This window comes from Dicentrarchus labrax, unplaced genomic scaffold (genome assembly GCF_905237075.1).
Source record: "Dicentrarchus labrax unplaced genomic scaffold, dlabrax2021, whole genome shotgun sequence".
NCBI lineage: Eukaryota > Metazoa > Chordata > Actinopteri > Moronidae > Dicentrarchus > Dicentrarchus labrax.
Genome location: NW_026136715.1, coordinates 10393338 through 10406666, shown reverse-complemented (window position 1 = coordinate 10406666; position 13329 = coordinate 10393338). Strand labels below are relative to the sequence as shown.

Here is a 13329-nt window from a genome sequence, read left to right as displayed (position 1 = left end):
CAGGTCAGTCTGCTTGTTATGAGGGAAAAAAAACATCAGTACCATCTGGAAGCCTTACAAATACATAATGCTGAGCATATTTTATCAGTGGGAGATGTTTGCTGATATTTGTTAAAGAAAACAACATGAATCTGCTGTTCTAAGACAAATAACAGATGTGATGTCAGATACACAGTCATCTAGCTGCAGTATATTAGACTCCTCAGCAAATGTATGCTCCCACGAGGACATAGAAGGGTCTCTGCAGCCAATTACTCATGGGACATTTGTAGGCAGACAGTGTTACAGTGCTGATGGCTGTCTGCAGTTAACAAAGTTCTGACCAGAACTCTCCTGTCATGAATTACAAGAGGAGGAGCACACCAGGGCGTTGTGTCAGTTAAAAAAGCCAAACTAGAGATACAGGATTTATCAGATTATCTGGTCTTTGAGCTTCTCTTTGCAGAATGATATATGTGCATGTCATATGACCAAGATCTTGTGACATCGCAGCTAATTTGTTAGTCAATCTTGGTCCAGTATGCAACTCATGAAAGTGTGACATGGGAACTTAAAGCTTCAAGTGCACACACAATGAGATTGGACCTTTTTAATGAAGTAATTTGATTAGAAATTTGCATATTCATAGATTCAAATCATACATATCAATTGTATATCAACCCATTGTGGTGCAAAAACATCAAAAAGGTGCAAGAATAAGGAGTGTTCCATGTATGATAACTTGATAATAAATGCATATGTTGATAGCTAGAAGGTAGCTCAGGTATAGAAGGAACTGTTTGGTGACACAAAGTCTCCAAGGTGAAGAAATTAAGGTTTGGTGGGGCATTGTAATACTGTCAACAGTTGACTGATGCAGTATAGCTCAAAGGCAAAAAAATATATGAAGCAATAAAACCGAACCAATAATGTCATAATGGGCTCTCTGAGCACCTATCATAATTTTCTGAGATACTGTTCAATGTGGAGAAAGCGCAATCAAGAGAATAATAAACATCAAACCTGAATGATTAATAAACGTTAAAAGTTGGTAATGAATGTGCCCAATAAAATAGACCTGTCTCGATGTAATATAAAATGTTTCTGTCATACAGTCGTTATTTGAATGAAAAGTTAATCAAATTTGATTTCTTGCATTTTCTGCTTCATCTCACCTCATAACTTGGACTTTAAATCACAAGAAGAACTGTTCACATTCATAACTCAACTACTTTAAGTTTAAAGCAAGGACGAAATACATTTATAATTTAAGTCCAGCGAGTCATCACAGTTGGTCTAAAGTAAACATTATTAGAAATAGATAGGAAAAGAAATAGATAGAAAAATAACCACTACAAACACTATTTAGTACATAGTATTTACTATTGATAATCACTATAATCACAATTTTGCAAACACAACAATGCATTATTAACTGTTCTGAAGGTGAGTAGCAGGCATACATAACTAAGCGTATCACTGTATTACTGGTAATTATTGTAATTAAATAGTTATTGTAAGTAAAATATACATTTCTAGTGAAGCAATGCAATCACAAATTTAAAAATATTCATCATTATACACAGAGTGGGTATACATCTTATTTGAAAAGACGTTCACCTTACACCTTTACATATCGTTTCATTAACACAACTTTGATAGTCACTATTTCTTGTATAGCTAAGCAACTGTACAGGTGGGTTGACATAGGTTGAAAATAAAGCTACATTTATTCATTAAACAAACTTCGACTTCCTGAAATTGAGAATGGTCTCATCGTTCACTCTTCAGTGGCAGTGATGAGGGACGGGAATTTGCTGGAAGACAAGAGGATCATTACTTTGTATGTGCAGAGTTAGTCAGGATATGCACTCAGTGGACACTTTATAAAGAACACTCTACTTTTATGATGCTTATAATGTTTTAGTGTTGACACTGTCATGGAGGAGTTTCTAATTCTGTGTCCCCCACATGTGTGTAAATGGAAGGAGAAAAAAAGAAACACCCCTCAGTATAATGTAGTCCAGTGCAACAACACCTCAGTAAAAACATATAATTGTGCTTTTCTGACAGTGTCACCCAAAACTGAACATTATAAATGTTGGTAGAGGTGTGGTAGAGGTGTTGTATTTAATTGCATTTAATTACATAGGTGTAACTAAAGTGGCCACTGAGTGTATGTGAATTCACAAGTGAGTTATGTTATTCATTCTTACTTCAGCTATGGAAGTCCTTGTGTGTCTTTTCCTTTGCATCCTCTGCAGGAAATTTGAGTGTCAACTTCGGAGCAGGCCTTTGTGAAAGAAATCCTTGGGCTCCTAATTTCAGCACATTATTACATAATTTACTTGAAGCTATGAAGACAGAATGATGAATGAAACAGTTTCAAATGTGATGTTAGTATAAGTAGCTTTGCATGTTCTCACAGATCACTGGTTTATTAATTAACTTATCGGACACAAGTACAGTAATTCCACATTGTTAACATGTAAGACAGACACCATAAAATAAAAGCTACGAACAAAGCAGAGGGAATATTATCACCATACGGTTATCGCTTCATGCATTGGAACCAATGTGCACTGTGCAGCACCTGAACTGTAAGTATAGCCTCCTCACTTGTAGAGCATAAGTGTTTCCTTAAGAAATGGTATTACTCACAACAACATGAGGACACAGACCAAACATATATTGCAAAGGAAGCTTTATTGCCAGTGACAGAGGGGAAATATCCAGAAAGGAATTTCTTCCACAATATATTGTATTCTGATCTTGAACAGTCCAACACCGGTTTTGAAAGTACACATATTTAGCAAGTTACAATGGCCCTTGATAGTTACAGTCCTGCAGGTCTGAAGATATAAGTTTCACCTCAACACAATGGCCAAATAAACACGTCCAGTTATAAGTTATCAAATATTCAGTCACGATCACTGAACCAAGGCCTAACCATGCACTTGTTGTAACTCTGCATGTTCCTCCCTTGGAAATCAATGCCATGGCATATTTCCTATTAAACAGAACAACACATCCATAAAGCCTCAGGCATGGCTTTTACAAGGATACGCTCACAGATACAATGGTACTTCATACAACTTGGAAAGGAATTACACACAGAGCTTGCTGAACATACTTCATACTATAGTAACAAACAAATTGTTGGAAAACGGTACAGATTTCTTTTTACAGTTGATTTGGTTGCTTTTTAGCTGTTTCACTATTTGAGTATTAGATATATGAAATGTCCTCCACAAAAGCCACTGGACAACAACCAAGTGATTGTGACATTTGTGTAAAAACGTTTCAAAACAATTCAATATGTGGATGACTATAGCTTTTTGAATCAATTTGATGGAAGATCTGATTTGAAAATAAATAAATTATTGAGTAGAAAATAAAGAGTTATATTGCACTTTCAATCAACTCACAGGAAGTGGGATATGGGCAAACGTGTTGAATCTTTGAATGGCAGTAACACGGGTCCACACACTAAACCTCAGAGCACTTGTGTTGTTGTCATAGCAACACCACCATGATAGCCGTTATTCAGTGTGAGGGCCGAGGGGGGGGGACTTTATATCTGGTGTTTCATGACAGATCATACATTACACAATTTTTCATTGTCAGCCGTAATGTCTGCTTCCACACGACGGAACGCAAAAAGACAATGACAATTTCGAAAACAGCATTAGTTCACCGGTTGTGATTTACAACTGGCTATTTGAAAACATAAGTACTGCGTTGGAACGCTGTTCTCTGATGAAATTACACACTACATGTGACACACTGCAGGATTAACAGTCCCCTCACTGATATTTACATTGTGGGTTACTGGAGTGCAAAGACTGATTGAAAGTAAATAATTTATTCTTTGGTTCAAAATTATACAAATATATTTAAGTTATGTGTGCACACCTGCACAACATCCTACATAATAAAATCTTTAATAAATCTTAGACTAATCTTAATACTTATTATGTGTCAATCTATTAGTATACTAAAATTACTCTAAATAATCTCTCTTGTGACATTATAGATGAAAAAATTAACTTTAAGAAAGGCCACATACTGTATGTCTCTATTGTGTGTATGTGTATGCAAGAGTGTACACTGATCCACTGACTGTGTTAATGCATGTTTGGTAATGAATACATGTATCCTGTAGAACTTATATAAGAATTTCTTATGACACATTCACAATGCATGAATCACAGGGAACACAGCTTGGGTAAAACAGCGATGTTACGTGAACATCCAACTTGATCTGACATTAATAACTGACTTGCACCTGTCTCTGTATCAATCATGCAAAACAAAAATAAATATCTATTAGTATAAGTATGAAAATAATCACCACTACAGCCATACACACTCACGTACTGTATACATATTGAGATATACACAAACTTCAAACTGCACGATAGTCCACAGTTTGAACAATATCTAAAGGTACACACCAAAATAGAAAACATAAAGGGGTAGGGGGCAAATAAAAGATTCATAGCTGGGTCAAACAGGTAGCACAGAGCAGCACTGAACTCAGTGTAGGCACAATCTGCTTTTTACATCATCAACAACAGCCCCAAAGAAAAAACCACAGCTACTGAAACATAGGTGACCTATACAAGCACACAAATCAACAGGTCAACAAGTAGACAGTACATTTTGACACTGCATAGAGTTAAAAACACAGTCCAGGCCAGCACTCCGCTGTACCAAGCTCACATCACCAAGATCTGACTCTAGCTATCAGCATCCACACATACACGTCCGCGCTTGTGTTCAGTTAAGGTACGTCATTGTTATCTAGACTCTGAGACTTCCTCCCTTTTTCCTGTGTGACTCAGTTGGCCTGGACTGGTTTTGGACCCACTGCAACGCCATTACAGTCGAGAATGTACTGCAGACAACCTTGAGGCGGGCGGCCAGCACCGTTCTTAGTGGGTTCACCAACAATTTCTCCTTTCTGGCCAGCTCCCTAAAAAGACATAAAATAACTTACTCATCCAGCAACAGCTGCGATAGTTTTCTTGTAGTGAGATCTAGAAATAACTAGATTATTTGAGTATAGTTTGACACCTACTGTTTCTAATTTCTGCACCTGTGTGTTACTATACCTGGGATGGCTGTATGGTAGTGGGTCTCTGGGGAGTATTGGCCTCTTTCTCTGCTGATTGGTTCATTTCTGCCAGCACCATGTCAGCGATGAGTTGTCTGTCCTCTGCCTGGTGCTCCCCTACTAGGGGCATAGAAGAACCCACCACCTGCGCCACAAGGAGGGTGGTTATAGCAGAGAGAGAGAGGATGTCAACACCACTGAATAGTGCCTTATGTAACCCTGTCTTTATATAAAATACACTGAAATACTTGACCTGAAGGCTACATTTCTACTTTCATGTATTCATACAGTTCGGTGTGTTCCAGAAATATAATTTTAAACTTTTAAAACGAATTATCCTACCTCTGTAATGTAATCTCTGCCATCTTTCCCATGGATAGCTTTGACTGCACAAATAGCCAGTCCCCCAAAAATCTCTGCGCAGGTGTCAACCCACAGCTTGTACCTAAACAAAAAATAAATCAATCAATCAATCATCACTCAACTCACTCAAAGTGGCAACATAATGTGGCACCACAGTCTGATTATCACTTGTTGCAGGTGAGCATACTGATAGTCGAATGCTAATAATCCCCATGTAAGAGACTTAATTGACCTTTTTTGTTAACACTCACCTATCAGTCATTGCCACCTGTTCGAGCATAGCTGAGCCAGTATTGGTCTTCCAGTTACCCGATATAGACGTTCTCCTGAAGTGTGTAAAGCACACAAATTACACTTACAATTTCAGTTTTGTTTCTCATTCCGTTATGAAGCTGAAGTAACAAAAATGTATATGTATATTTATACACACATGTAGGCTTTGTAGTCAGTGCCAATCTTCTGGATCCTGATGTCATACTTGGAGTCGATGAGAGGTTCTGTGGTGGTGTAAGTCTGGGTGAGAGCGACGACACTGGCTATGTCCTGGAATTTACTGTGATTATCCACCTTCACCTTGAGAACCGAACCGAGCAAAATATCCAAGATTTAAAAAGGCAACAGCATGATGCAGACAAATGCATCCTGATATTTTGGTAATATTCCAATTGTTTTAATTAACAGCATATACATTAAACACACATATTGCTGCAAAAAGAAAATTCTCTATACCTTTCCTATACCGGAGTGGGCATGTCCAATCTTCACAACAACAGGGAATGATGGCATGCTTACCTAAAGTAAAGAAGTGTTATTGCTTATAGCAGAATATAAGGCCATAATACTTCCATCTTACATTTGCAAACACACAGCAAGTGTATTGTTTAATGTCAAAGATGCACTAGAAATGTTAAAAGCAGTAGAAAGTGTGTGATGGGTTTTCTCACCATCTCCTTGTAGTTTGGGTAAAAGGTCTGCTCAATGAGAGGGAACTTCTCAGCACCCAGCTTCCTGTGGGTGTTGATAAGTTGGGCAAACTGGAGACACAAAAAGGTAAATAAATCAGTTATCATTTATAAATCGTTTCACAGAATTTTTATTAATTTAATAGATAAAATGCCAATGCAGACAGAGAACAGGTCATTGTTATTGTCCTTTTCCCTGCTGCATTGCCTTATAGTAAAGGTCTCCTTGACTGCTGAGTGCCTTACCGCCCATGGCTTGTCACACAGGTTGTAGATGGACTCAAGGGAGTTGATGGTTTGGACGCCTCCGTACTGCAGGCCGATGATCAAGTTGCGAAAATCTTCATTCTGGGTCATACTGAAGGCATGCTGACGAATGAGGACAAAGTCTGGCTTGAATGACCTAGAAGATAAAATTATGGCAGAGATGTGACAAAGATCTGACCAGAAAATTATAGTAGTGATAGGTTGGTGTTGATAGCAATGTGGATAAATCAGGCAGTCAGCACTGTAGGTGGACATACAACATCCCTATTGATTAAAACATTTTGGAGTATAAATCTTTTCCTCTTTTCTGTGTGTGTGTGTGTGTGTGTGTGTGTGTGTGTGTGTGTGTGTGTGTGTGTGTGTGTTTTTCTGTGTCTCACCTCATAACCTTGGTGCCATTTCTGAGAACTTGCATATTAACATTGCAGGTCCCATTGGCTTGGGCCACAACATTGATCTCATTGAATTCAGCCTGAGGAGTTGATGATTAGAGAAGCATATGAGGACAGAGTACTTAAAACGTCTTTATTCTGTTTTACATAAGTACTTAAAATGGATATCACTGGCTTGGTGAAACGTACCTGCTCCACTTTGATGTCGTAATCCCCATGTACTTTCTTTCCCCGGAATAATTTAGCCCTGTTTAAAACAGAAACAGAGAGAATGTATTAACTCTTAATGTAATACGATAGAGACTTCCAACTAATAACAAATCCAAGTATAAATCTAGCATTGTAATAATAACAACCTGGAATATGAATTGATGTTGAATAGATATCACTTTGTTGAGAAGACAAATGCTCCCTTTCATGCTTTTCCAACTGCTGATACAGAGCCTAGCACTAACACTTCTCCCCTTCTGTCTGGTAATATAACACTTTTAAAGGCTGTATCATTTTTAAAGGCATATCTTACACAGCATACACAGAGATGCAAGTAAGCATTTCCTGATGCCTGTTCCACTAGCAGTGGGGTATGATGCAGTAAGTAACATTCCTATTGAACACAATGAATTCACAATTTCGGGAAATGGCTGCACCTTTCATGAGTTGAGTGATTGAGTGATTCAGCACTCACTCTAAACCGGAGTGAGAGAGTCTCTAGCTTTTCTGGCTTGAATAAAAAGTACACCTGCAGCTCCCTCAAACTCTTTTCCCCCTGGGATCACCGTTTTTTCCATAGGATTTAAGACGCCACACGTTGATTGTCATATGCCGGAGCAAGGCCTGACAACATAAGCTTTCACAGTACAGAATACTGGGGTGATCTACAGTAAATCAATACTAATGAGGGCCCAAAAAATAACCCAATCTGGTTTTTATTTCCACAGCTTCAAGTTCTCAACAGCTAGCTACTGAAGTACAATAGTGGTAAACCGGTGTGGTGCAAAACATAATGAAACCACCTTTATCCAAATTTGTATTTGTAGACTGTTGATATATTTTGCCGACATGTTGTGTTCCTCTTCCTTTTAGTTTGTATCACCCTGCTGTCACGTACCCTGCACTCCCTGCCTATTCAGTGAGGAGGTAAGGCTGAATAATTCATCCCCAATCTAATTAGAGGATGGGGATCTATTTGGCTGTGGAGGAAAACAAGCCTTAAAATATGAATCACTGCTCCTATACTGTATCTGAGAAAATTAAAAGCCTAGTCTGCACTGTGATAAATGCTGTTTGCCAATACATACTGTCGACTGAGACGGTGCTTCCAAAACACGACCTCTCAGAACAAACACAGAGACGAGGCATGAAAAAGACAAGCCTCTGATTTAATTTTGTCATTGACATTTTAATCTTTGTTAGCATGGGGGGAGATGGCTAAATGGCTGAATGGGAGGGAGGATTGCATTATGTGTTTGGTCTATACTTTATCACTCTGCCCAGCTCAACTCAACATGCTGAGCCACCCAAAAATAACATCATTAATTGTAAGTTTAACATAGTATGTTTTCCATACTATTAGGATAACATAATGCATTAATATGCATCAGTATTTGACACCTCACTAGGCCGCTTATCTGGTTAAAGTTTAGGCCCTTCTGTGTTGTCCTTGTATTTGCTTTCATCCAAAAACAAAGGACATTACTGTTATACATTAGGAATGCTTTGTCCATTGCCCTTGACCAACATACTGGCCTTAAAACTGGAGTTTTCCTCTGGGTGCTGTGCTATAGCTGCTCACTGAGAGAGAAAGAGGATGCATGCTTGTAGACGTTTACTTGGATCATTCATTTGTAAGAATCAATATGGGTACTATTTGACTTTAATTAAAAATTAGATTAGGAACCAAATAAGACAACAAAAAGAAAATAGAGATAAGTACGACAATATAGACAATGTAAAATTAAGCAGCTTCATTAATAGTCGCAAGCTGCTATGTTAAAGTATTGCCAAATTAAATATTGCTGTGACAGAATTTTTCATTCGGATGATTCACCCGAGAGCTTGGTAAGCGGGAGGCCTTGCTGAATTTTAATGTCTCATCACGTCTCCTGCTTAACATTCACTCTCACATGTGGGTAATGTTTGAATAAGGTTAAGCTCACAGTACAAAACATTTCTGTCTCGATTCCACTTAAAGCAGTCCCTTATGTATTTTTGTCATTTGTGAACATTAAATGACTAAATAAAAGGAATCTAAACCAAGCTATTTAAACCGAGCTATTATAGAGAGAATAAGGAAGCAGTGCATGTCGGCCATTAGTCTGATAGGTAAAACATCTGCTCCTCCTGTCACAATTTATAGCACAGTATTCCTGGCACAAAACAAATCTCTCTGGATGACTGGCAGCTTCATCTAACAAGTTAAAACACTGGCTGAGTGACAGAAGGCTTCTGTCTCTATATGTGCTGTGATCCTGGCAATCACTGATTTTATCCACACACATTTAATCCTACACAGTTAATTGTTCTGCTTAACACAGTCTGTTGCACAACAAGGTACTTATTCAAATAATCGTCCATGTTAAGGTCTTCTGTTGTCTTTATATGGCAGGATATTTTGAGCCCTCCTTGAAATTTTACATGTTTACTGTTGGTCGAGCAAGATGTGTAATAATGAAAACATTTAAAACTGTATTTTCTAACACTGTTAGAAAATACAGCTTATAATGTCTTGTAATGTCTCATTCCTCATATAGAGTATATACTATATGATGATGTATTTATATATATGTATATATATCATCTGGGATTTGACTCATCTCAAATGAATAAATAGATGTTGATGGCTGAACCTTCTGCCAGACGCAATTAGTCTGCAGGACTCTTTCTGATTTCATTCTGTGTGACTTGGGGCCACCAGGATTTCATCACTCTGGCTTTCATATGTGTTAGCGGGCAGAAAAAAGTCTTAAAACAGCCCACCACACAATGAGATACAGCACAAAAACAGACAACATTACAGAGAACATTAGGTACTCAGCAAAACCTGCATAAAAATAAAGACACATTTCATCTTCTTAAAGCTTGCCAACAGCTATATGTCTTATGGTTTACATTGAGCTACTGTGAGAGCTGAATATAAAGCATGTAGTACTTCAAAGACGAAAGGTCTCATAAAAGCAACCAAACACAACCACATGTAGTGAAATAATAGGTACAACTCCCAACCCAGTGATATTGAGCAGCCATGAAAAATAGATGCAGTGCTTGGGCAGAGGAAGCCTTTGGAATTGAGTATTTTAGCTGATCTCCCCGGTGGATGTGTAACATTAAGAGCAATACTAGTCTGTGGAGAATACAGTGAACTAACATTATATTAGACAACAGGAATGATGTAAAAAGCAGGAAATTGCTTGACGTTTTTATTAAATCCAGAGGAATTACTTCATATCAGATCTTGTTAAATATTAACAGTGAGAACGGTGGAGTGTAAAACATTATCTTACTGCCAACCCAACCTACTCAATATTCTCAATTAGAATGACCTTCAATGAATGACATGGCTTTAGTTTAATATATTATAATGTGCTCCTCTGCCAGAACTACAGAGCATTGCCAGGGCACATCAGACTGTGATCCTTTTTCCTCAACAAGCTCCTTTCTTTCCACTCACAACAAATGTGGAACAAATGAATGCATGTGGCTGGAATCCATCTCCCCAACGAGGGTCTGATCTTATTAATATTGATCAAGGTTTCTTTTTTGTAATTACCCAGTCTTGCAAGCGTAAGATGACACTGCAAAACCACCTGAATTAATCAGAATCAGAATCAGAAATGGAACATTTCTGATTCTGATTCTGCAAGCCTATATCCTTATATTAGTGTGATTTGGTGTGTTTTGAGGGCAATTTCCTCCAAAGATTCAATTAAATTCAGTGGTATATGTATCTTAATCAGTGCAAAATGAAATCCCACCACAGTGGCCTTCTTGTTATGGTCTCTACATGATACACAATGCATTCGGCATGAATACAACATTACACTTTGCACTGGTGGATCCCAAATGTGAAGGCCTTTTGCCATCTGCACAGTGCACAAATATATCTTTGAGGAGTCTGTTTCCTTGCTCTGTAAAGAAATGGCTAAGACATTACTGTAGGTAATTTTCAGAAATGAATTCACTTAAAATCAGATCTAACTAGCAAATACTTTGGTGTTGACCAATGCTTAAAGAAGGTGGGTGTAGATTTAATTCAGATTTTATTGCCATGTCTCAGGAAAGCCCAAAGATTCCACAAAGTCAGCATATCACCGGTGGGAAAGTAGTCTCTTTGCACTGTACATAAGTCATCACAGAGTTGGGAGAAAATAGAAATCACACCCATAACTGTGCAAATGTGTGGGGCATCCACTGTACCATCCAGCTGCACAGCTCTAACACACACATCGCTGTGGAAAATTTGTCAGCTGTGTAAACAAGTGTTGATCACGTGGTGACAGAATTACCATATTCTTTATTTTTCAACAACATGTCAGTGTCTATGAAAAAGATTTCCACTAAATCCACGTGCATACTGATTTTAAACACTTTGCCACAGCAGACCGATGATGGGTGTTTTAATTTCCCTCTGAGCAAGATCCCTGAGGACACTGACTGCAAGGGCTTAAATGCCTCAAGCCCACCCTTAACATTAATGACACAATGGTCCTTTCTCAGAGAAGGCTGAGAAATACAGCCATTAGATGATGTTATTCCATTTTTCTATTTTGTGTTTTTACTTACCTATCTGCTGTTTGTAGGATCAACTAATAAAACCCTACGTACCATGGGATGCTGTTACATGAATCGGTCCCTGTGTTAGCGCAGGGCATGTCATGTGATCTGCTATCAGTAAGCAGGGGGAAACCCCACTGATGGAGGGAAAGCGCTGCAGTATGTAGACTAGTATGTAGTGCACATTTCCCAATTCTGCACAACCTGTGGAACATCCATTTTAAGGAAAGGTAAAATGCCACACGACAGGGCAATACTATCAATTATTTAAGTTTTATTATTATTTTTACAAGCAGCTGTCAAAAACCCTACCCTTCTATTGCCCCAATATGTATAACAAAATGAAATACCACAAAAAAAAAAAAAGACAACACACACAAAATAGAAGGCAATAAAAATCCTCTATCTTGGTGTGATATCTTTACTGCTGAGAATCAATGGACCGTATTTGCTTAAGTATTGACTGCCTCAATGTATTATCGTAACACTGGCACGCTGTACCACCATCAAACCACAGCAGCAGCAACCATTCACATCTGCAGGGTGCTTGATACAGATGTTGTTTCAGTGGTTCTTTAACCCTTACCTAACTACTACAGTCAAATGGATCATGAGGATAAAATCAGCATTAAGGATGAGCAAACAACAATAGGCTATAAATGATTGAAGATGAAGTATATGACTGAGTAGAGCAACATTTTTTCTTACCACTCCTGTTGTGGTTCGTCAATTACCAGGAGAATCTTGAACTTCTTAGGTGTCGTGACTTGGGTCTGCTCCACTAGCCCTGCTGAGGCAGCTGTCTGCTTAACAACGTTGGTGATGGAGCTAAAAAAACCCGCTCCAGTGGACTGAGAAGTCTGGGGTTTCCTCTCTGGAGCAGGAGAAGTGGCTGGAGGTGTAGGCCCAGCTGTAGGAGACTTGGCAGGGGTGGTGGAGGCAGGTGGAGGAGGCTGAGCTTGCTCAGGCCTCTGGAGGTCTGTCATGTAGCCATTGGGCAGGTTCGAGATGAACGTGCTGTCCGAGAGACGCCGACGCAAATAATTCATGGCTGCAGTGGAGAGAGCAGAAGAGTCAACAAGCACTGGGTGTGGAAAATGATTCTGCAGAGGAGTCCCTGGTCTCAGTGTACAGCTAATAATGGCTGAGCTCTAAATGCAAACTCCCAGCGAATGTATTCCCTCCCAGTTCAGCGTAGCATCCTTAGAGCTCCCCCTCACTGACAGTGACGCTACACTCACCCTCAACCAATCCCCTTACCCTGTGCTTTCCTCAACCATTCCCACTGATGCTGTGGTTATGCCTCTCCTTCCTCCTCTTGTCCTCCCCTCTCTCCACTCTCACTCACTGGCGTAACTGCCTTCCCTTCCCCTCCCCCATTTTCTACTGCCTCACAGGCGTCACGCTTTCTTGAACCACAGCATTCAAAATAGAGGGGTTTCCAGAGTAAGTGCAAGAGGGTATACTGAGTACTACA

General features: G+C 39.0%; 1 protein-coding gene across 2 annotated transcripts; it reads right to left on the bottom strand.

The window, feature by feature from the left end:
* Positions 1–1343: 1343 nt before the first annotated feature.
* syn2a (synapsin IIa) lies at positions 1344–13075 on the bottom strand. 2 transcript variants are annotated; one of them, XM_051425670.1, is made up of 13 exons: positions 12561–13075; positions 7272–7329; positions 7071–7162; positions 6670–6826; positions 6406–6495; positions 6191–6253; positions 5892–6034; positions 5713–5787; positions 5441–5543; positions 5097–5243; positions 4891–4957; positions 2196–2297; positions 1344–1796 (listed from the first exon to the last, which is right to left on the bottom strand). In XM_051425670.1, exons 1-12 carry the CDS (start codon positions 12899–12901, stop codon positions 2197–2199), a joined length of 1437 nt encoding a protein of 478 aa, XP_051281630.1. In that variant the 5' UTR covers positions 12902–13075; the 3' UTR covers positions 1344–1796; position 2196. The 2 variants fall into 2 exon arrangements, with proteins under 2 accessions (XP_051281630.1, XP_051281631.1); XM_051425671.1 differs by lacking the exons at positions 1344–1796; positions 2196–2297 and having other exon boundaries at positions 2667–4957; positions 12561–13072.
* Between the last annotated feature and the right edge of the window lie 254 nt (positions 13076–13329).